Genomic DNA, 25,671 nt, shown 5'->3' on the forward strand with positions numbered 1-25,671 from the left:
TCATTTTACTGGGTTACCTCCCCACATGGCGGAGGCCCCCCCCCCACCAACCCTGCCACTGGGGGCGGAAGGGGGGGGGCGGGGTACAGAAAAGGCCCTGACATGGCTCATAATAGGCCTCTTAAGGGCCTAAATTGGCCTCTGGGCGAATGTACGAATTAGGAGCAGGAGTAGGCCACTCAGCACCTTGAGCCTGCTCTGTCATTCAACAAGATCATGGCTGATCTGACTGTAACCTCGACTCCACATTCCCACCTACCCCCGATAACCTTTCACCCCCTTGCTTATCAAGAATCTATCTACCTCTACCTTAAAAATATTCAATGACATGCTTCCACCGCCTTTTGGGGAAGAGAGTTCCAAAGGCTCACGACCCTCTGAGAGAAAAAATTTCTCATCATCTCTGTCTTAAATGGGAAACCCATTGTTTTTAAATAGATAGCCCTCGTTCCAGATTCTCCCACAAGAGGAAACATCCTTTCTACATCCACCCTGTCAAGACCCCTCAGGATCTTATATGTTTCAACTAAGTCACCTCTTACTCTTCTAAACTCCAGCAGATACAAGCCTAGCCTGACCAACCTTTCCTCATAAGACAGCCCGCCCATCCCAGGTATTAGTCTAGTAAACCTTCTCTGAACTGTTTCCAACACATTTCCATCCTTCCTTAAATAAGGAGACCAATCCTGTACTTCAGATGTGATCTCACCAATACCCTGTATAACTCTAGTATAATCTCCCTACTTTTGTATTCAATTCCCCTCGCAATAAACAAAAACATTTTATAAGCTTTCCTAATTATTTGCTGTATCTGCATACTAACCTTTTGAGATTCATGCACAAGGACACCCAGATCTTTCCGCATCTCAGAGCTTTGCAATCTCTCACCATTTAGATAATGGTCTGAATTTTGAAAGCTTGCCGTTGATCGACTTGTGCGCCACTCAGCCGCCGTGATATTTCGCGCAGTGGCTCATTTACATGGAGAGAGTAGAACACCCGCCCCTGATGATATAGAGGGGGTGGGTACACTGTCCCTGGCAATTTTTAAAGGGCTTCAGACCCTTCAGTTAGAGTTACATCTTTAAAGGTACCGGTGTCCGGAAAATTGAAATAAAATTTTAATATCACTTTGAATCCCCTCTCCACCCCTCAATGAGCACTCAATGTATCAATTGCCCTCTCCCCCCAAAAAAACATTTTTTGCGATCCCAAACTTCCCTCCCCCGAACTTCATAAACTTTGACTCTCACCCCTTCCCACCATCCCCGCAACCAATAGGAACAGTTTTCCCCACTCCCCCCACCCTAAAAACTTCACCCATCCCCCCTCCCCACCAGTGTTACACCTCGGATCTCCGAATGGAGATCCGAAGGCACAGGAGTTACGACCGCCGGCCAGAATATCGCTGTGGGACGGCCGTCAGGACAAGGTAAGTGTTTACGCATTCATTATAATTTATTTAAATATTTAAATTAAGGCTCCACTGCTGAGTGGCAGGGTGGCCGCCCCGAGGCCTTGCTGCCGCCAGTAAAATGGGGCTGGGCCTTCCTGGCATCGAGGTCCTTGGTGGGCTTCTCCCGGAAGTATTTTCTAGGCCCCCCACCCCGACCCCTGACGTCAGGGGACTGGTAAAATTCAGCCCAATATGCTTCTTTTTTATTCTTCCTGCCAAAATGGACAATTTCACATTTTCCCACATTATACTCCATTTGCCAGATCTTTTCCCACTCACTTAACCAATCGAAATCCCTTTGTAGCCTCCTCATGTCTGCTTCACAACTTATTTTCCTACCTATCTGTGTATCATCAGCTAATTTAACAACCATACCTTTGGTCCTTTAATCCAAATCATTTGTATAAATTGTAAAAAGTTGAGCCCCCACCCCTGACCCAGTGGCACACAACTCGTTACATCTTGCCAACCAGAAAATTACCCATTTATGCCTACACTGTTTTCTGTTAGCTAGCCAATCTTCTTTCCATGCCAATATGTTACCCCCTACACCATGAGCTTTTATTTTCTGCAATAACCTTTGATGTGGCAACCTTATCAAATCAAATGCTGTTGTCAGCCTATCCCGCCCCGACTTAATAGCAGTGCAAAGGTGATGGGCCCTTCGCCCCGCAACAATTCTATGGGACCCCTCGCCTCCTAGTCCCGTCTCCGGGGGGACGGGTGGGGGGCATTACATCCAGCCTGTAGTGTGCAGTCTCTACCTGTGCTTACCGCACTTACACTTACCGAAGTCTGGCATAACTTAGAATGAGTTATGAACCTAATAAAACTATTACACAGAGCTACTGCCATGTTAAACACCAAAAAATACCAGGCCACAAACAGACCTAAATGGTGCCACAGCCAACAGATCAAAGCAAAGCTCTGTAGCACTGCCACAACCAGCCCAGAACTCCATGTTTTAATCCCTCCAATCAGATTTCCACCCCTGCCACAGTACTGAAGCAGCTCTTATAAAAGTCACAAGTGACACCCTATGTGACAAATAAAGGTAAACGATCCCTTCTTGTCCTTCTTGACCAATTTTGCTGTGGTTGGCCACACCATCCTCCTCCAATGCCACTCAACAGTCATCCAGCTGGATGGGACCGCACTTGCCTGGTTCCATTCTTATCTATCTAATTGTAACCAGAGAATGACCTACAATGGCTTCTCTTCCCACTCCCGTACCGTTACCTCTGTTTTTCCCAAAGGTTCTATCCTTGGACCCCTCCTATTTCTCATCGTCATGCTGATCCCTCAGCAACATCATCCAGAAACAGAGCATTAGTTTGCCTACGCACACTGACGGCAGCCAGCTTTATCTGACCACCACTTCTCTTGGGTCTTTCACTGTCTCTAAATGGTCAGACTGCTTGTCCAACATGCAATACTGGATGAATAGAAATTTCCTCCAACTAAATATTGGGAACACCGATTCTATTGTCTTCAGTCCCTGCAACAAACTCTGTTCCCTAGCCACTGACTCCATCCCGCTCCTTGACAATTGGCTGAGACTGAACCAGACTGATCACAACCTTGGATCACACCTGACCCCCAAATGAACTACTGACCATATATCTGCACCATCACTAAGACTGCCTATTTCCACCTCTGTAACATCGCTTGACTCCACCCCTGCCTCAGCTTATCTACTGCTGAAACCTTCATCCACATCTTTGTTACCTCTAGACTTGACTATTCCAACGTATTCCTGACCAGCCTCCTACGATCTGCCCGCCATAAACTTGAGGACATCCAAAATTCTGTTGCCCATGTCCTCAATCACACCAACTCACATTTCACCCATCACCCCTGTGCTCACAGACACACACTGGCTCCCTTCTTAATTCTAAAATTCGCATCCTTGTTTTCAAATCCCTCCATGGCCACACCTCTCCTGTTTCTGTAATCTCCTCCAGCCCTATAATCTTCTGAGATATCGGTGCTCCTCAAGTTCTGGCCTCTTGAGCACCCCTGATTTTGATTGCTCCACTATTGGTGGCCATGCCTTCAGCTGCCAAGGGGCAAAGCTCTGGAATTCCCTCACTAAACCTCTCCACCTCTCTTCCTCTTTTTCCTCCTTTAAGATACTCATTGAAACCTACCTCTTTGACCAAGCTTTTGCTCGTCTGCCCTAATATCTTATGTGGCTTGGTGTCAAACTTTGTTTGATAATGCACCTGTGAAGTGCCATGGGAGGTTACTACATTAAAGGTATAAAAATTAAAGCTATATAAATACAAGTTGTTTTTGCTGAGAATGGTGGTGGACAACCAGACAACTAACAGCGGGGCTGTTATCATGTCAATATCTTGAAATTCTCTACCTAAACCATTGTAGAAGCACGATCATCATAATGAATACAGCCATTTAGGGAGCAGGCCTGGCAGCACCTTCTCAGGGCAACTAGCGTTGGGTATTAAGCACAGCCTTTTAAGTATCACCCACATCCTAAGAACAAATAACCTTTTTTAAAATATACATTTTGGCTGCAAAAGGCACCGGTAAGCTGTCAGTTACTTTATCAGCTAGACCACTCTACTGTACACGGCATTGGCTTGTAGCATTGTCTGAATTGAATTGTGAACAACAACAACTTGCATTTATATAGCACCTTTAATGTATAAAACATCCCAAGGTGCTTCACATTACAAAGTTTGGCATTGAGCCACATAAAGCAATATTAGGATAGATGACCAAAAGCTTGATAATTTTTAAGAAGCGTCTTAAAGGAAGAGAGAAAAGCAGGGAGGTGGAGAGGTGTAGGCAGGGCATTCCAGAGTTTAGGATCTCAGCAGGTGAAAGTACGTCTGCCAATGGTAGAATGATAAAAAATAGGAGATGCGCAAGTGGCCAGAATTGGAGGTGCACAGATGTCTTGGAGGGTTGTAGGCAACGTTCCCCCATAGGCCGTGCACAAGTTGGCCCCTTTAAATTACCGCATGTGCATGGCCGAGCAAGAAGAAATTTAAAAGGCCCACACACTTCAAAAAATTTACAGGGCACTTTGGTTGTAGGGCAGCACGGGACCATGAAGGGATTTGAAAACATGGATGAGAATTTTAAAATTGAGGCAGTGCAGGACCGTTGAACTAATCTAGGTTAGTGAGCACAGGGTGATGGGTGAACGAGAATTCAAGATCGCAGGTGCTAGTCTGCATATCCAGATAGTAAGTGCAGCAGATTTACCTGGCTCATGTATCAGATTATAGAATCTGCCACAGAGATCCACTGAGCAAATCTTCCCTCTGCTGGCATGCTATCTTGAAGCTAACTTGATCCCTCAGAGACCCCAATTACCTCCCCCTACTGAGGATAATTGCTAGTTACTGCTTAGCTTAGGTGTGCCTCATTCATAATGAAGCTATTCTATCAATACAAATAGGTGTCAGGAAATGCAATGGAAAAAGTCACGAGAGATGCTGCTTCCTTTAGGAGTACAAAGCTACTGTAGAGAAATCCTGAGCCTAATTTTAGCATCTCAATCCTGTCAAGTTATACTTGACCCATCACTCTACCTATGAGTAAATTACATCATTGTTCACAAAAAGAGAAAAAGGAGCTTCAGACTATGGGGATGGATACCAGAGCATGCAAGAAAGGAAAGTCAGATGACACAAGATGAAAATCTCTTATAGTAGATATCTTTAATGATTCCCACATTGAATGGCTTGATTTGTTCACGGCATGTAAAGGAAATCAAATACCAATTTTTTAAAAACACAAAATGCACTTTTTGTTCGTACAAAGACAGCCACTGATATATATAGTACTGAAAGCAGCAGTATTCAGGCTTAAAATGACTATCTGTACTAACACTCCCTGTTGCAATTACATCTACACTGGATGCTCAAAATTACTGTTGGCAATATTAGCAGCAAAACATGAAATGTGTTCTTACATCATTTTTGTCCACCATTTGAACAGACATTAATGAGTTTATTTTAGCTTACTTCAGGAGTTTGCTGTCTCCAGAGTTGGATGACAATTTATAATATTTTATTAAATGGAATTTAATTTTAAATAGTGGCTCGATATTAGCTCTGAGGTGGGGAAGGAACATGGGGGGCTGTTTTGTGGTCAGAAGGACAGGTTTCCCTTGGGTCCCGATGAATTAAAAGGCAGGGCCTGATTAGCAATACTGTCTCCATTTCCAAACCATAGTTGGCCAGATTGAGGGGCTGGATGACTGTTGGGTGGGTAAGCCTTCGGTGCCAGACTGCAGCAGGAAGCAAAGAGGAAGGAAGAGGCCGGGCTGTGGGAAGAGATGTCGGAAAAGTTGGGGGAGATAGGAGGCCGTCGCCGGGGAGCACAGAGGGAGGAGGGATCAGAAAGACCTAGGCGAGAGATGGGACATCACGGTTCAGGGGGACGTTGTGTCTCAGGGATGTTCAATTGCGAGGTGGACTGGGGGGCAGGGAGGGGGGTGGAGCAGAATCAGGTAAGTTTGATCCAACAGCTAAATGGAAAGACACCTGGTGGATCCAGCAGTCCTTGCCACCCTTTAACTGCCGGATTAAATTTAAAATGGAGATTAAATCTGAGGTATGCAGCTTCTGTATAATGTTTAAGTGCCTCCTGGGACTGGGTTATTTTCCCACCCCTCATCCCATCTCCATTTAAACCAGAGGTGGGTGGTTTTGAGGTGGGTTGGGTTCAGGTTTGAGATTTTTCACATTTTAATATCCCACCCGACCAAAACCCACCCATTTTTGAGGGTTAAAATGTGTCTAACTCACATTATTATGCTTAACTATCCAAGCATACTAATGTATACAGTCTATGCCTCAAAATATGTTGGAATATTCGCAATACAGTTTTTTTTAATGAAAAATTCTGAAAATAATATCACACTGGATTGTCTAAATATGATCAGAACATCAATTCTGTTTTATGTTTTCAGTGATACAAATACATATCAGTTGGGTGGATGAGCAGGCTAAAGACAGATACTTAAAGTAAAATTTCACTCACTTAAATCCTTCATCAAAAACTGTTTCCACCAAGCTATTAGGGCCCAACGTGCCATTTCCTAGCAAACTGTGAAGAGTGCCATACCAGGTGTTCACAAATATAGTCGTTGTCAAACCTGTATGTATTATAAGTATGAGAAAAATAAGTTTTAATTTACTTCATTTGAAAATTATAATTTGATCTACCAGTTTTTGTACAACTGATGTTTGTTTTATAAAGTACTTTTCCTTATTCTTATGTCATATTATTTTCTGCTGCGAAGCGAGTCTTTGGCGGCTCTTGAGGACCGCGGGGAATTGGAACCAGCAGGTTGTGAAATCCAGAGATTTTTCTCATTCGTCAGAGGTCAATGTCAATCTCATGCTGAATACTACTGCACTGGGCTGAAGTTTGTGACACCTGCGGACACCTCCTGGCGCCGGAACAAAAAGGTGGTGAGAATCCCGCCTCAGCCATTCAGAGCCCCAACTACCCCACCCCCCTCCCACCCCCAGCGCAATTCTACAGCGCCCAGGCAATTAACAGCTTGGCGGCAGGATCCCTGTCCCTTTAAAGATGGGAATCCCACCTCCAAGCCCATCTCCAGGGAGCCCATAAAATTCAGCCTGATTATAACTGGGATTTTCCTGCTCTGTATGGCTCAGTTCTACAATACGCTTAACAACAAAGCCCATTGTTTAAATAAACCCTGAGGGATACAATGCCAGATTCCAACAGGTGAAAGCAGCGGCAGAGAGAGAGCTCTGCAAGAACAAATCAACAAACATCATGGTATCACTTCACGGGACAGCAGGTAGGTGATTGGTTGTTCAGAAAGCCTGGAGACAAAGAGTCGGACTTGAAGGAGTTCGTGGGTGGAGTAGCAGAGCGGAGTGAGTGTGAGCATCAGGGAGCAAGGTAAGAAAAAACTAAAAGTGACATCAGCACAAAGGATGGTGAGTTTTTTATGTAAGTCTTGAACATTAACTTAAATGTAAATAGAGGCATGATAGGGCACCTCAGTTCCGTGGAGTGCACATCCTATTCCATGTGGAAATTCCAGGACGTTTGTTGTGTCCTGGACAACGACATGCGCACAAAGTGATGTCAGCTGGATCAGCTTCAGCTCCAGATTTCAGATCTTGAGCAGCAGCTGGTGTCACTGTGGTACATCCACGAGGCTGAGAACTATATGGATAGCACATTTCTGGATGTGGTCACCCCGCAGCTTTAGGGTATGCGGACAGAGATGGAATGGGTGACCGATAGGCAGTCAAAGAGGACCAGGCAGGTAGTGCTGGAGTCCCCAGAGTGCATCTCACTTTCCAACCAGTTTTCAGTTCTGAAAACTGTTGAGAGTGATGATTCATCTGGACAGTGCAGCCAGAGCCAAGTCCACAGCACCATGGATGGCTCATCTGGTGGGAGGAAGATTGGGAAAGCAACAGTGAAAGGTTGGATTCTCTAGTTAGGGGAACAGACAGGAGTTTCTGCAATCACAGACGTGAATCCAGGATGGTATGTTGCCTTGCCAGTGCCAGGGTCAAGAATGTCACTGGGTGGCTGCAGGACATTTGGAGGTGGGGGGGTGAACAGAGGTCATGGTCCATATCAGTACCAAAAATACAGCTAGAAAGAGGGATGAGGTCCTGGAATCAGATTTTAGGTAGCTAGGAAAGAGTCTAGCAAGCAGGACCTTAAAGGTAGTAATCTCCAGATTATTCCCAGTGCCACCCACTAGTGAGCATAGAAATAGGAGGATAGAGCAGATGAATGTGTGGCTGGAGAGACGATGCAGCAAGGAGGGCTTTAGATTCCTGGGACATTGGTTCCAGGTCTGGGGGAGATGGGACCTAGACAGGCTGGAAGGGTTACACCTCAACAGACTGGGACCAATGTCCTTGTGGAGCAGTTTCCTAGAGCTATTGTGGAGGGTTTAAACAAACTTTGCAGAGGAATGGGAACCAGGACGTAGCATTAGGAAGGATAAATAAGGTGAACGAAGGATTGGGAAAGCAGTTTGAACCAGAGTAAGAAATAGAATGGTATTAGGTGGGGTCAGAAAAAGAGGTAATGCAATAATGTCTAAATTAAGTTTACAGTGCATGTACATAAACGTACGAAGTGTGGTAAATAAGATTGGTGAGCTGCAGGTGCAAATAACCACATGGGAATATGATGTTGTGGTGATAATGGAGACCTGGCTCAAAAAAGGGTAAGACTGGGTACTATATATTCCTGGATACAAGGTGTTCAGGAAAGATAGGAAAGGAAAGAAAGGAGGAGGGGTGGCTGTAATGATTGAGGAGAATAGAAGGAAAATAACTGCTGTAGAGAGAGGATATCCGGGAGGGGTCAAGGACAGAATCTATTTGGTTAGGTTATGAAACAATAGAGGAATCATTACACTTATGGGTGTATTTTTAGGAAACCAACTAGGCGGAAAGATATAGAAGAGCAAATTTTCAGGGAAATTACAGAGAGGTGCAAAAACTATAGAGTAGTGATAATTGGGGGACTTCAATTATCTGAATATAGACTGGGATAGTAATAGTGTAAAGGGCAAAGTGGGGGGGGGGGGTGCGGGGGGTGGAGTGTGTTCAAGAAAATTTTCTTGATCAGAATGTTTCTGGCCCAACAAGGAAGGAGGCGTTGCTGGATCTGTTTCTGAGAAAATGAGGTGGGTCAAGTGGATCACTGTTAGTTAGGGAACTTTTATGGAACAGTGATCATAGTATCATAAGGTTTAGGCTAGATATGAAAAAGGACAAGGAGCAATCTAAAGTAAAAATTAGAGGAGGGCCAATATCAGTGGGGTGAGAATGGATTTGGCCCAGGTAAATTGGAATCAAAGATTGGCAGGCAAAACTGTAACAGAACATTGGGCTGTCTTTAAAGAGATGGTTCGGATAAAGTCAAGGTGCATTCCCATGAGGGGGAAAGGTAGTGCAACCAAAGTGAGAGCTCCCCGAATGACGAGAGAGATACAGAGTAAGAGTGAGCAGAAAAAAGGGGTGCATGACAGATGCCAGGTTGACAATATATGTGAGAATCAGGCTGAATATAGAAAGTTCAGAAGGGAAGTGAAAAAGGAAATCACAGAGACAAAGATGGAGTATGAGAAGAGACTGGCAGCTAACAGAAAAGAGAATCCAAAAGTCTTATATTAGCATCTAAATAATAAAAGGGTAGTAAGAGGCGAGGTGGGGCTCATTAGGGACCAAAAAAGGATCTATGCATGGAGACAGAGGGCGTGGCTGAGGTACTAAATGAATACTTTGCATCTGGCTTTACCAAGGAAGAAGGTGCTGCCAAAGAGGAGGTAGTTGAGACACTGGATGGGTTAAAAATTGATAAGGAGGAGGTATTAGAAATGCTGGCTGTACTTAAAGTTGATAAGTCACCAGGACCAATTCAGATGCATCTGAGGATGCTAAGGGAATTAAGGGTGAGGATTGCAAAGGCACTGGCCATAATCTTGCCAGAGGAATGGAGAATTGCAAATGTGACACCCTTGTTCAAAAAAGGGTGTAAGGATAAACCCAGCAACTACAGGCCAATCATTTTAACCTCAGTGGTGGGAAAGCTTTTAGAGATGATAATGTGGGACAAAAATAACAGTCAATTCGACAAGTGCGGATTCATTAAGGAAGTTCAGCATGGATTTGTTAAAGGCAAATCATATTGAACTAACTTGATTGAGCTTTTTGATGAGGTAATAGAGAAGGTTGATGAGGATAATGCGGTTGATGTGATGCATATGGACTTCCAAAAGGCATTTGATAAAGTGTTGCATAATAGATTTGTCAGCAAAGTATGGAATAAAAGGGAAAGTGGTAGCATGGATAAGAAGTTGGCTGAGTGTCAGGAAATTGTGAGTAGTGGTGAACGGTTGTTTTTCCGACTGGAGGAAGGTATAGTGAGGTTCTCCAGGGGCCGGTAGTAGGACCACTGCATTTCTTGATCTATATTACTGGCCTAGTCTTGGGTGCGCAGGGCACAATTTCAAAATCTGCAGATGACACAAAACATGGAACTATTGTGAACTGTGAGGAGGATAGTGATAGATTTCAAGATGACATAGGCTGGTAGAATGGGCAGACATGTGGCAGATTAAATTTAATGCAGAGAAGTGTAAAGTGATACACTGCAGTAGGAAAAGCAAGGAGAAGCAACATAAAACAAAGGGCACAATTCTAAGGCCGCCCCTCTGGTAAAAAATACCCCCCACCCTTATTCCCCCCCCCCACCACAATCGCCGGGGCCTACTGGACTGGCTCCGGCGACCCCGCCTCACTTACCTCTGGTCCCTGGCTCCAGTGCTGGGCCTGTTCCCAGGCCTCCTGTAGTACTGGAAGTGGCCACCGCTCTCGGTGGCACTACCGATACTTCAGAGCTGCTGGCCCTCCGATTGGCTGGCAGCTCTTGGAAGCAGGATCCCCATCCTTAAAGGGATAGAGATCCTGGCGCTGTTGAATTGCGCTGGGGGGGGGGAGGGAGGTTCCTCTCGCCTTTTTGGCCCGGCGCCTAGAGCCCCACTGGAATGACTAAATCTACCTACAAGGTGCAATAGATTGGAGAAGCTGGGATTGTTCTCCTTAGAGAAGGTTGAGAGGAGATTTGATAGAAGTGTTTAAAATTATGAGGAGTCTAGATAGAGTAGATAGAGAGAAACTATTCCCTTTGGTGGAAGGATCGAGAAACAGAGAATACCGATTTAAGGTGATTGGCAAAAGACATTGACATGAGAAAAAATTGGCAGAGCTTAGGGGAAAGGGCACAGGAATGGAACTAGGTGAGTTGCTCTTACAGAGTATGGCACGGGCATGACAAGCCAAATGGCCTCCTTCTGTGTTGTAACCATTCTGATTCCATGAGCTTCAATACACATACCTTAGAAGTTAATTCTTTAAGGTAAATAGGTTAAAGTTGTGACAGCCTCACAAGTGTACAAGAACATGATAGGGAAGAATCTGGTCTTGTGACTGAAGAACTTTGAGACAAGCGCTCAAGGTCATTCACAAAAGAGCAGGACAGACTTTTTTTTATTGAGAAGCCACAATATAAGGCCATGGCCAATAGTTTAGGACACTCAGCAGGTCTGGCAGCATCTGTGGAAAGAGAAGCAGAGTTAACGTTTCGGGTCAGTGACCCTTCTTCGGAACAGTTCCGAAGAAGGGTCACTGACCCGAAACGTTAACTCTGCTTCTCTTTCCACAGATGCTGCCAGACCTGCTGAGTGATTCCAGCATTTCTTGTTTTTGTTTCAGATTTCCAGCATCCGCAGTATTTTGCTTTTAGTTTAGGACACTATTAAGGTTGAAAAGAGTAAAACAGAAGATGAGATAATTCAGGAAGTTTTTATTAAGATTTGCCAAGCTTGGGGTTTAAAAGCTTCCAGATTGAAGATGAGGAAGGTAAGAAGTTCCACACTTTTGAGGAATTAGGAAAGAATGACTTCAATTAGGTGACTGCGTGGTAGATCATTGGTCAAAGCAACAGAAATGTTAGAAGATGATTATTTTGGACAAGAGATTTAGAGAAGATCAGAGAAGCACTGATCATTGTAATTTTTGACAACCCAATTGCTCAAGCCCAAACCAAAATAAACATATTTGGGAGAATTTTGCAGTACAATAACACTGCTCACTGTTATTAACATGTAAATTGGACAGAAACTTCCAGTGACCGCAGATGCGCAGTTAAATGCAGAAATTAGGAAGTTGCTGTTTGAGATGCCCTGTTCCTCGAAAGTCTGAGAATCGTATTTCGCTGGGAGACTCACCATTGAAATACATGGAATGGTGAAAGGTTGCTGTACATACCTCATATTTACATACTAAACTCGCCAGAAAAAGTTAAGGCTTGCCAATTCCAGGGTAAGTAAAATTTGATAAGTGTGGTAAGATTTAATTACTGCCAAACATCTCTCTGGCACTGAAAATTAACTTTAATAAATGTGGAGTCTCATTCCTTCAGATTATAATTAGTCTTGGAGATTATAATTTTTTTGAATTCACTTTTTCTTTCGGTCTCTTTTTCTCTCTTAACCCAATCTTTCTTTCCCTCTCTGTCTCATTTCCATACTTGATCTGGCATTGAATTAAATATTCTAATGGACACTTCCTGGTTCAGACTCTGCTGCTCATTAATGATTCATCACACTGATTGGTTAAGGAGATACACAGTTGCTTGCCATGTTCACACAGGTCCCAAATCCTTTGTAGATGGTGCCATGCTTTCTGGTTCTTTAATTTACAGTACATTCTTGTGCAAAATCCCATATAAGGTTTGTGGGCAAACGCAAGTGTGACAAATGTCTGGTGCTGTTTGTTTGCCGGTGAGGCAAAATCTGGCCCATAAACTTAGTACAAGTGTCATGGTGAGGTTCCCAAACTATTGTTGCAAGATTTGCCCAAATTATTTGTCAATCACCCAAACTAAACATTTGCTCTACTCTGAATCTAAAGTCCAAATTCATTCAACACTTGCTTCCTGTAGGGCATCATTACACGTTGAAGTTTCCATGACAGAAGTCAAATTGCAAGAAGTATGAAAATGTCAGCAAACAGATTTTAAAACATTTTTGCATTAAATTTAACCAGTGCTAGCCATACTTCTGCACACAAAACAGGACAGCACACACATTGAGCAATACTCTCCTCTTTCTTGGAGTCTTTCAATTGCTTCTTTAGGAAGTCCTATTTGATCTGCTGGTCTGTTGTTCATATCACTCATATAAACTTCAATACCATTTGTAAAATTGCTGAGTACCTTTTGTCTGATTTCAAGTTCTGCAAAATACAGTGGAAATAATAAATACAATGATTTGACTCAATTAAAACATTTTATGAAACTGCTAAACTAAATACTAATCTTTGATGTAGCATTTCCTAAACAGCTGCAGATACCATACCCTGTGCTGACTGCTATCAGACTTGTATATGTTACAGACTATGGGGGTAATTTTTAATTTTGTGAAATGACGTAAAATGGGAAAAATTGTATTAACCGTGCATTATACACTACACCTGATAGAAGTCAATAGAAGGGAAAAATCGAACGTGATATATACTTAACACCCATTCTGATTTCATTCATTTTACAGCAGCATCCAAAGTTACAATTATTCCTGGCATACGTAGGAAAGTAGAAATCGAACTTTATTTTTGTTGTTTTTCAATCTTTAATTGGCTTCCTTTTCATGTTTTTTCCTTTATTTAAATATTTGTGCATATCAAGGAAAGGGATATTAATGTTTGGGAACACTCTCTGTTTTAGGCACCCTAGGTCTGGCTCAAGCACTGCCAAATAAAGAATAAACATCCCAACAGTGGGCCTCAGCCCAACCAGTGCAAATTTTTCCCATTTCAGATACATTTCTGAGAGGCATTTGGTCTTACAATAAAATTTACAGCACAGAAACAGGCCATTTGGCTCCACAGGTCTATTCTGGCAGCAATACTCCATATGAGCCTCGTTCCAATACACTTCATCTAACACTATTGTTACGACCAGGTGAGAAAGGGGTCTAGGGGTTCCCTCTCAGCCTTTTCCTGGTATGACCGTAACAGGGTTTAATTTTGAAAACACTGTGTTTTTAGCTTCCCCTCAGTGAATCCTTGTTCACTACTCTCCAATTGTAATGGCAAAGAAATCAACCAGACAGGTTTTCTTAGATTTAAACAAAGAAAGGTGTTAGTTTATTAACCTTAAAACTCTATTTTGGTTAAAACTGCTAAAAATACACGACGTAACCATGATAGCATGCATATGCGATAAACACACACACAGAATCAGAAAAGGAGAAAGAATCAATGGAAAGGTTTGAAGCAATAGCTGGAGTTCATTTACTGTCTTTTGAGTTCGCTGTGAAATCTTTGATTACAGTTAAATCTTGCTGTCGCATTGGGGCTCAGTGCACTCTTTTAAACATGGTTTTCTGTCTTGGCTTAGTTTCTTCCATGGGTCCCCGTCTTTGCGTGAGAGGGAGAGAGAGCAAGATAGGGAGGTGCTGTCTTCCTTCAAGTTCAGTTGCAGTCTGGCTTCAAACAGTTCTGTGAACACAATTCAAACCTAACCTGGGACAGCAGGCCAGTCATGTGACTAGCTCCCAACCTGGATTGTTTGTGGCTTCTTTCAATCTCAGTAGACATCCTCAGTAGGTGGGGTCTGGAATGCTAGCTTTCACACACTCAATGTCTTTTGATTAAAATCCATTTGGTTAATTGAATCAGGGAGCAGTTCCATTGTCTTCTCCAGGCAACTGTCTCTTAGAATGTAAATGTTTCCAGCCACTGTCCTTTTAGAATGCAGGTGCAGCCATGTTTTCAGTTCAGTAAGCGTTTAAAATTAATGTTCCATATGATGAACTTAATATGCCTCATTTTTGGCAAGTGTGGTTTTCGTCACACTATCATATCCTTCTATTCCTTTCTCCCTCTTGTACTTATCTAGCTTCCCCTTAAATGGAAGCCAGTTAAGTTAGTTGCCTCAAATATTCCATCACTCCACATTCTAATTACACTTTGGATAAAGAGATTTTTTCTGAATTCCTTATGAGCTTACAATTACTATTTATTTACTATATTTATTGCTGCTGAATTAGATTAGTTTAATTTTTAGGCAGACACCCACTAGAAATTGGCTCAGACTCATTTCATATAGGACCTGTACAGCCAGTAGGCAGGAGAGACAGAAGGATGTGGGTTCAAGTTCCATCCTAAGAATCTACCAGTGTTTAAGATCAGTACTGAGGAATTTCCTAATGTCTTGTCCTTCAGGTGAGGTGTTAAACCATAGTCCTGTTAGCCCATTCTGGTGGTTCACATGGAAGTTAGAAATTCTGTAGCACCATTTGAAGAAGATAGGGAGTTCTCCTGGTCTCATGACCAACAATCTTACTTCAACTGATACCACCACAAACAAGTTAACTAGTTATTTATCTCACTCCCACGTGCCAATCAGCTGCTGCTCTTGCCTGTTTTCTCTTTCAGGTGCATGTAAATGAGCCCATGGCACTAGGGGATTTTCCCTGGTGTCCTGGCCAATATCTATCCTTCAATCAACATCACTAAAAAGATAAGCTAGTCATTATTTATTTTCACAAATTGGCTACCCCTTTTTCTACATTTCAACAATGGTTACATTTCAAAAAAGGTGTTTCATTGGCTTGAAAGCACTTTGGAATGTTCTGTGAAAAGTATTTTATAAATGCATCCTTTCTTTCAGTAGTAAAATTGGCACCTATCCTTGTTTCCTGAATGAAATTGAAAATTTAGGGTAAATTAGAAGCAGTTTTGTCTGTGAATACACATGTGAAAAGTAGGTTGAGGCCCAAACGCTTCTACTGAACAGAGGGAGAAGACTGTCATTCCATCAGATTGAGCTGGATTTGTATCCAGATCTCAAAAGTGTTTACCGAGTGCAGGCTGCAGTCCCGCTAAAATGAAAGCTCACTATCCTAAACATTACTCTAATCTTTCCCTTTTCAAATGCTGATGCATGTGCTGTGCATTTCCAGCATTTTCCATTTAATTTAACCTTGTATTGTTATTGTTTTTAAATAATGGTTAACAAAAAGTAAAATAAGCTTTAAAACACTAATTATAAAAGGAGTTTTAAAATATACATGAAACCAGCTTATATGTTTTTAGTTTGTCCCAGCTATTTAAGTTGGTAAACTGAACTTTGTCAAAATGATGCTGGTTTTCGTGACCCACTTTCAGTTTCTCTAGAGAAATGAATGGCTACTTGCTCCAAGTATAAGGTAATGCTTCAGACAGTCCAGTACAAAAGTAAAAGCAATTATCCATGAGTCTGTGATAATTCTAAAGTGACAGAGATACATAGATTTTTTCCAGCTGATTTCCTGGGTTTGTATATATATATATATAGTACATAGAAGATCCCAGCTTTCCCTTTTTTCCAAATCAATCATGGAATCTTGCAGCACAGAAGGAATCCATTCAGTTCAGGGCACCTCTGCCAACTCTGTGAAAGAGCTGTCCATTTAGTCCAATTCCTCTGCCCATTCTCTGACTTTTTTCATACTCTTTTCATTTCTCTTTTCCAGCTGTCCAACAAGACAGAGCCTAACCACCTCCCCTGGACACTCAATGGCATTACTATTGCCGAATACCCCACCATCAACAACATGGTGGTGGGGGGGTGGGGGGGAGGTGGTGGGGCTGGTGGTCACCATTGAGTTAAAAAGTCAACTGGGTCATTCACATAAAAAATGAACTTGCATTCATGAAGAGCATTTCACAACCTCGGGATGTTTCAAAGTGCTTTACAACCAATGAAGTAGTTTGAAGTGTCGTCGCTTTTGTGATCTAGGAAACACGTCAACCACGAACAGCAGTGAGATAATGACCTGTTTCTAATAATCTGTTTCTAGTTCTGTTGATTGAGAGATAAATATTGGCCAGGACTCTGGGGAGAACTCCCCTGCTCTTCTTCATAATAGCACAGTGGTGTCTTTAATGCCCACCCGAGAAGGTAGACAGGGCCTTGGTTTAATGTCTCATCTGAAAGGCAGCACCTCCAACTGTGCAGCACTCCCTCAGCATGGCACTGAAGTTTCAGCCTATATTATGTGCTCAAGTCTTTAGAGTGGGCCTTGAACCCACAACCTTCTGACTCAGAAGCAAGATTTCTACCAACCGAGCCTATGACACAGTGTGTAAAATTTCCCAGCCTGATGAAGGTGGGTTTCATAGCATCTAGGAAACTCCCAGAAAATGACACTGGGTCGGGATTGCAGCGTGATCCCACCTTCTTCCGGCTTACCCAGGGTGGGTTACAAGTCCAGCAGGGAGCCCCCATAGGTCTGGTGGGAAAGCAATTGAGGTGACTGAAAAGGCTATTAGGAGCCTTATTAACCCTAGATTCCTTCTTTCGCAACAGCATACAGATTCCACACTGTGCCTGCACTTTGCCAGAGTCTCTGAAGAAAGTACACAACTGACAAGCTGAGAAGGCTTTGATCAGTTCCACTGAAGAGCTCCAGCCATTGCCATTGAAAGACTGCTGTTCAAAGCACTTCTTCTCTTAAAGAGTCCTTTGACTGCTTGAATGGTGATTGCCAACTGCTTGGAAGGCACTTCACCTGTCTAGCACCACACACACCTTCACTTCTCTGCTGCCAGCTTTTACCACAGCATGAAAGCAGCTTATCCAGCTGCACTTTCCACCACTGCCGAGGGGCAAGAGCCAAAGCCACACGACCAGCACAAGCAATGCAGGAAGAACACCAGCAACAGCACCCAGTTGTCTTCTCCTCAACCACATGCACCTCGACAGGGCAGATGGGATGGACACTAAAATCCAGCTGAAAGGAGGCGAGACCACCAATACAGGGTCCATTCTCTTGACATGTCTGAGCTCCAGTGCCTCTGGAGGCTCAGGCTCTCACGGCAGGTCATGCAGCATCCCGGAGCAAAACCTCTTTCTCAGTGGAGCAGGTGGACACACATTGTTAATGGCGGACAAGGTAGCTGTCACTGGAGGTCAAATCAGTCAGGTTCCCAACCCTCAAATGGTCCCACCATTCCATCAGGGACTAAGTTGAGAAGATTCCGCCTTATATATTTATATAATGCTAATACATTTATTCTGTATCCTCTCCATGGCCTTGACACCCTTCCGAAAGTGGGTGTTCAAAACTGTGGCTTAAATAATGATTTGTATATGTTTGCCATTACATTTTTTTTTACCTTAGGACCTTAGTTATAAAACCTAGGAACCCATTTTTTTATTTTTACAACCTTATCACCTTGTCTACCCTGTTTTAAAACATCATGCTCAAGTAGCCTTCCAAGGATTTGTAAAGTAACAGGTGCATACTTCCATGTTGTAGATAGGATTTTATTTTACGTGATATTATGTTCTGTTATTTTTCATCTAATATCTGAACAATGATCAATGTTTAAATATCTGCTCCAGGTGATTCTTGACACTATACTTACGGATATTTTTGTTTTTAATGACTATATTTTCTTGGTCAGAAGTGAGCAGCTTGTTCAGATTTTTCACCATTTTGTCAACAACATAAACAACTGCCATTGGTCCTTGGATAATCTAAGATCAAAGATTATCAAACATTAATAAATTGTAAGGACTTTATAAAAACAATGGATCATTCAAGTACTTTTTAAAAAACCCTTGTCCCTATTTTGTAAATTATTTTTCCACTTCTCTTAAACCAGGGGTGTCCAACCTTCTCACAAGGGGCCACATTATAATTTTTGTCCTACACAGCGGGCTGGTCAACAGATTTTGGAAATATGCCACCATATTGCCTCCGCCAAAATTTAATCCGGGGTGGGAAGGCCTGTGAATGAATTGAGGCCCGTAACTGGGTAATTAACCCCTAATTAAGGGTCTCTTCCCACCACAGTGACAATTACCCATGTAATTGTAATACCATGTACAGGGCAGCCCTGTTGCCGCACGGGAAGCACAGCACGGAAAATTGTGCAGGTTGCTTCCCAGCTCCAGGGGTGTCCCTCGTTCAAAGGCACTTAGTACCTGTACGAGGGATGCGACTTTGGGAAGGTGGGGGCCCACTGAGCCACCCCCTGCCTTTGAAGCCGACCCCCCCCCCCACCCCACAGCGAGCCTCACCCTGCGAGATCCCTCCTGTCCTGACCTGATTGGCACTAAATTTGGTGGGCCTTCCAGAGAAGAGGCTACGTGGAAACTCGGCATCAGTTTCCCCTGATGTTGAGACCCCCACTGCCAGCATAAAATCCCCCCTATGACTCTGTGTCTCTATCTCTCTCTCTCTATTTGTCTGTATGTCTCTCCCTCACTATCTGTCTCTTTCTTTCTCTGTGTGTCTCTGTCTCTGTGTCTCGGTCTGTCTGTCTGTTTGTCTGTGTCTCTCTCTTTCTCTTTTCTGTTTGTGTCTCTCCCCCTCCTTTTTGTGAACCTCCCCCCCACCCCCACAGGCCCCTGGGGCCCGGTTACCCCAGCATCCTGCTGCCAGGGCCCAGCCTAGACCCTGCCACCTCCTCAGGTGGTTCCTCCTTGGTGATAGTGGCGGAGATGAAGAGCCTGGGGCCCAAGCCCCAGGCCAGATCCATACGCAGGCAGAGCCAGTGCTGGGCCTGGGGCTCGAGAGGCTGCACTGGAAATGGAATTCAGGCTGGAAGCACCGGCAGACAGGTAGCTCAGCCCGGCGATACTATCTTACTAAAGGAGTCAGAACATCAGGTACTGAAGAATGTCTGCCATCTTGGTAAAGGAGGACACACGCAGTGAGCCGTCTTCACCATGTCAGTAAAGGAGCTACAGCCATTGTCAGTCACAGAAAGTTTTGGTGGACCAGAAAAAGTCAATAGTGGATTTCCAGTGGAAATTTCTCATCCTTGTCAGGCCAGGTGGAAACCTTTGGTGGGCGGATTCTGGCTCGCGGGCCATATGTTGAACAACCCTGTTTAAGACTTTCCAACACTTCCCATCAATTCTCAGGTAAGCAGGCAAATAAGTAAACTCCTTTTAAGGCTTTGCCAGTGCAATCCTCTAACCACACGCTAGTCATGAATGAGTGGCTCACCAGTGGCTCAGTTTACCGTATGCCTCCATCTTAGCAGCTCCTGAGCATCCACTTTAGCACCTCTCCAACAATAGAGAGCGTTATGAAAGTGATTCCCTTTTTTGTTAAAAGTTATTTGAGGATCCATATTTAAATTGTGGAAATTGATTCATTTTTGTAAAGTGAAGATTTTATTGATGCTGAACTATGTTTTTGTTGAAAAGACTCCATGGACATGTTTTTTCAAGGGTCACAGAGGTTTTGTTTGAAAACAACCTTTTACTGGAGGTCACATCCCTTAAGCTCAATAAACAACAGAAACCTGTGACTTGGGGAAGATGTTTACAGAGAAGTGACGTCAATATTTGTGAGGGTCAGGAGGTTCTGAAAGGCTGTTTGTGGTTTCGCTTCTGGGATATTGTTTTAATTCAGTTGGGGTGTGACCTGTTTTGAAGACAGTTGAAGATCAGCCTGCCAATGAAAAAACACCCAACTTATCTCTTTCCTCCTGTTGTGGATAAAAACCCTGCATATTCAGTTTGACAACAAAAACCCTTGATGCCACATTTCTCCTGAGAAGCAGGAAAAACTCTGCCAGATTAATTCTCGATGGCGCATGAAGAACTGCTGCAGAAAAGATCTCAGTAACCCATCTATGTGTACGCGAACGCCAGACCAAAAGGGACAACTGACATCTTTCCATGTTTTTTTTCTTCAAGTATTAGCAAGTATTTGGCCAAAGTATTTTTTTTGTCTTTTTTTTTATAAAAGAGCTCTGCAGAGAGAATTTCTTTATTTTATTCAGTGTATGTGTGAGTTTGTGTGTGGGGGATTTAAAAAAAGCAACTTTCATATTTCAATCTGTGTTATTGCTTTGCTTTGTTACTGGATAGGTCTTGTTTTTAACTGATAACTTTGTTGTTTATTAAGCTTAGTGTATTTTATTTATTCTGGAATAAAGAGTAGAGTATGATTGACCGTATCAGTAACTGGGTAAACATTTAAAAAATATATGTTGTGACCTGTGAAGAAGTGGGACCAGAAAAGACTGTGCACTCCTCCCACCTCGGTCGTAACAAGAGAATTATAGGTAAAAATTCTACTAATCTGTAGGTTAATGCACAGGTAGACTAAAGTAATATACCAATCATTTGTATTTTTAATAGTGTCATTTGAGGTATGCGCAACACATTGGGATGGATTTTGTATTCCCGCGCCATGCACAGCATGGCTTCCATCCCCAATGGGGCCTGCACTGCTGCAACTACATGGCAATTTTACATATTCACGGCGGCCGTGCCCCCAATCACTTGGCAGGGGCGGCCTCGGCGACATCGTTCACGGCACACCTGTTGATGGAGCAGGTGCTGACGCCATTTTTAAAAGGCTACCAGCCCTGCAAATGGTAGAACATAACACAGAGTTCACCCCTTCCCCCCCCCCCTCACCCATCAGAGCACAGAGTTCACCACATCCCCAACTCAGTGGCACCAGCTTTCCCTGGATGGGAAACTGAAGGTGCATGAGTGCTGAGGATTGGGAACTGAAGGTAATTCATTGTGGTTTATATTTTAATTCGTGCAAATGAGCTATTTAAATATGTTAAATCAGGTTCCATCACAGAGCGGCGGAGGGGCCGCCACGGAGCTTCCCGCCACCAGGAAGATTGGGCCCGACAATCCTGTCGTAGGGTTCCGTGGCGGCCATTGCCGCTCCGATTTTCTGCACCCACCCCCCCCCCAAACCCCCGCCACGGAACCCAACGTCGGGCTGGGAACAAAATCCAGCTCATTAATTTTCTGTGAAGAATTAGAAGTCATTAATAGATGAGAAATTTTCATATGTTTATCATTACTTATTTGCTTTTTTACCCAAGTATTGACTGAATAATTAATACAATTCAAACTAATTAATTGGTATTTTCTAATAATTTAAATAACCACTATCTTGTATGGATAATGTAAGCAGATAGATTGGATGTACGTTGCTCATTTAATATGCTGCTTAAGCTTAAGTATTCTACATAACATAGCTGCTCTAGGTCACTGCTATAGATTTTTATTTATATTTACTGACAGTTGAAATAAGTGACATTCAATAATATATTTTATGGATCTGTTAGCTAACATGCCAAATTTCATTCCCCTGGGTAATTTACATTTGTCAGGTATCAGTTTTAATTACGAACAGAGATACATAAAACAACAGGGAATTGAAGAACTCCTTATAAGCCTACGTAAAGATAATAAAACCACAGATAACAAGTGCAAAAAATGATTTAAATCATATTTTATTCCACTTGTGCAATTAGTATTTTGACTAGTACATGATCATCAGTGCAGCTCAGTAAACTAATCGAAACCATGTCAACTAGATAACTCATAAAACGGAGTCCTCCTCACCCACCAACCCTACAAAACAAAAATGGAGAAGCCCATAATAGTTTGGCACGTGACCAGGCACCCTCAGCCCAATATTAATTAAACTACCGCCCACTCAATAGCAGGTAACATAAAGCAAGTTGGCCTTGAATAACAAATGTCTTTCCCATTAACCACCTAAACAGTTTCAATAATTTGGGTGTCGATTTTAACAGGAGGGGCAGTTTCCATTGGGTGAGTTTGATGACATTTCAAAACTCACCCGCAGTGGGAAAAAATGCCCGGGGTCATTTGAACATCGCCAACCGATTTCTCACCTGTTCCAGGCAAGAAACTTGCATGACCCAAAGGTCGCCTGCATACAGATAAGCCCACAGCTTTGGCTACTTGGAGGGGGTAGGGGTGAGACCACAGCAGGTGAGGTCTAATAGGCCTGCAGGAGCACTCCTGCTCCTCCTGGCCCCACAAGGAAATAATTTTACAAATTTGAAATTTAGCTTTATGGGTTTCTTCTAGCCCCAGTCCAGTCACACACTCAGATAGCCTAGTGGGAAACTGGCTGCTTTTTCCCGCCGTGTAAGGTTAAAATCACCCCCTTCGTTTGGTTTTAAATTTGAATAATTATTTTCAGAAATATTTTGTACTGATATTCTGGAATGATACCAATGTTGATTCTGTCAACATACAAACTTTCTAAATTGAACATTCCTAGAGCAAGTTATCTGATGTGGTTTGACCACTGATTCTTTCCTTATTGTATGAAGAATCAGGTTATACATCAAAATTAACTTTCCCAATCCCTAATTCAAACAAATGCCATTAAATTAAGAAATATGACTGCTTACCTCATTAATTTCAGTCCATCTTTCCGCATTGTGCTGATCAAGAACCTCACCAGCTACATCTATGAAGTTTCGGCTTATATTCTCCAGAGCTTCTCTGGTGTCATTTACATGAGTTTCCATGTTGGCAACATTTTGTAGCAAGCGTATAACACTTAGCATGTCAGATGTTTGCAAAGTGGCATTTTCTATACTCAGAACATGTTGTACTGTTTTCAGTATAGTCTCAGCTTCAGAAATATTGGGTAGAAGTTTGGCAGTACTCAACGACATGTACTCAGTAACCTGTGCAAGGAGAGTTTATGTTAATTGCATTCATGTGAGTACACCATTTTATCCATTTCTCCTCTGTTATATAAGCATTAATATAAAGTGACGTTAACTAATATTTTTTTGCATAGTATTATCTTTAGGTTATTTTAATCTTTATTGTCATGGCTAATGTTTAAAGATACATTCTGTAAATGTGCTAAATTAGTAGCAGGGTCAACTATCTGCTGGTTAATACAACAAAGGAACTGAACATAATGCGGAAAAACCCACAAGTCTTATTCAACCTTCCAGTGATCTGCATTTCTGACTAACTAATCTGAGGTCCTCATATGAATGGCCATTGCTTTGAAAATTGATAAGCTACTGAAAGAGCAATCTAATATGTGTGTGCCAGAAGTTTCCTTAGGGGGTTCTCCCAATCAGTTGTTGTAACCTCAGTGGAAGGTCAGAAGAGAAACCAGACAGACGCATAAATGCAGATTCCACTGATCTCCGAGCCAAGGTTCAGTGGCCCAGCAGGAGAATCCTTGAGGAAACACACAGGATTGGTCTTTAATGCGCAGGTATTCTTTAAAGTTTTAGCTGTAGACTTCACTACTCCAACGCACTCCTGGCTGGTGTCCCACATTCTACTCTCTGTATACTTGAGGTCATCTAAAACTCTGCTGTCTGTTTCCTAACTCGCACTAAGTCCTGTTCCCCAATCATCCCTGTGCTCGCTGACCTTCATTGGCTCCTGGTCAAGCAACGTCTTGATTTTAAAATTCTCTTCCTTGTTTTCAATGGCCTCGCCCCTCCCTATCTCTGTAATCTCCTCCAGCCCCACAACCCTCCAAGATATCTGCGCTCCTCTTACTCTGACCTCTTGTGCATCCCTGATTTTAATTACTCCACCATTGGTGGCCGCACTTTAGTTGCCTAGGTCCCAAGCGTTGGAATATCCTCCCTACATCTCTCCACCTTTCTTTCCTCCTCTAAGACGCTCCTTAAAACCTACCTCTTTGTCCAAGCTTTTGGTCATCTGACCTAATATCTCCTTTTGTGGCTCGGTGTCATACTTTGCTTTATAACGCTCTAATAAAGTGCCTTGGGACGTTTTATTACGTTAAAGGCACTTTATAAATATAAGTTGTTGTTGCTGAATGCACCACACAGTGTGACACTGAGCCAAGCAAACCAGATCTGTGCTGAGTACCCTAATCTCAATGGAAACAGAAATAAGGGCAATAAGTGACTCCACTACCCCTGGATAAGGAGTGAGGGGGGGGGGGGGAAATCAGCCAAAGCGCCCAACCTTGAAAGCTACTGAATGATCCTACTGGAATATCTATCTTTGTATCAGTGTCAGATGAGACCATGATCTGGCTCTGCTGTGATTCTCCTATGGCCATTTAATCTGCTGAAATTCACTGTCTGGGTTCACATATTAGGAATGACTACTTGAGCAAGGAACCTCCAGTTTCCATGGAGTACTATCCCAGCATGAGATCCCCATTTATGAGAGGAAAAGTATAAAGAGCAAATTACAGGGAAGAATACTTTAATTGTTGGAAATTCCAAAGTTTATCTCTTCCACACTGAAAACAATCTCAGCATTGATCAAGCTGAAAATGTTCTGGAACTGCTGAAAAAATTGAATCTAAAAAGAAAATTTTTAATGTGAACTTGAACGTCTTATCCATAAAACATACTCAGATAAAATTCAGTCTGTTGATTAACAAAAAATGAAGTTTAATAACATAACAGAACCAGGGTGGCACAGTGGTACAGTGGTTAGACTTACAGCTCCAGCAACCCAGGTTCGGTTCTGGATACTGCCTGTGTGGAGTTTGCAAGTTCTCCCTGTGACCGTGTCGGTTTCCGCCAGGTGCTCCAGTTTCCTCCCACAGCCAAAGACTTGCAGGTTGATAGGTAAATTGACCATTGTAAATTTCCCCTAGTGTAGGTAGGTGGTAGGAGAATTGAGGGAAGGTGGGGATGTGGTAGGGAATATGGGATTAATGTAGGATTATTATAAATGGATGGTTGATGGTTGGCACAGACTCAGTGGGCCAAAGGGCCTGTTTCAGTGCTGTATCTCTCTATGACTCTAACTGTTTAATGATTAAGTTTAAATCTCTTAATTACCTTAGCCCATTTCATAAAGGAAAGAAAAAAACTTGCATTTATGTAGCACTT

At 42.8% G+C, this 25,671-nt stretch overlaps 1 protein-coding gene across 6 annotated transcripts in view; it reads right to left on the reverse strand.

Annotated features, from left to right (window-relative positions):
• The window catches only part of adgrd2 (adhesion G protein-coupled receptor D2), a 198,185-nt gene that overhangs the window by 161,027 nt on the left and 11,487 nt on the right, over positions 1 to 25,671 (reverse strand). For all 6 annotated transcript variants that reach the window (XM_068012504.1, XM_068012502.1, XM_068012503.1 and 3 more), the window contains 4 exons: positions 23,224 to 23,505; positions 18,427 to 18,538; positions 13,116 to 13,248; positions 6,476 to 6,589 (listed from right to left, as the gene is read on the reverse strand). In XM_068012504.1, coding sequence (XP_067868605.1) covers positions 6,476 to 6,589; positions 13,116 to 13,248; positions 18,427 to 18,538; positions 23,224 to 23,505 — 641 coding nt within the window. The remainder of the gene's footprint in view (positions 1 to 6,475; positions 6,590 to 13,115; positions 13,249 to 18,426; positions 18,539 to 23,223; positions 23,506 to 25,671) is intronic.

The sequence above is a fragment of the Heterodontus francisci genome, chromosome 32 (genome assembly GCF_036365525.1).
Source record: "Heterodontus francisci isolate sHetFra1 chromosome 32, sHetFra1.hap1, whole genome shotgun sequence".
In the NCBI taxonomy this organism is placed as follows: Eukaryota; Metazoa; Chordata; class Chondrichthyes; order Heterodontiformes; family Heterodontidae; genus Heterodontus; species Heterodontus francisci.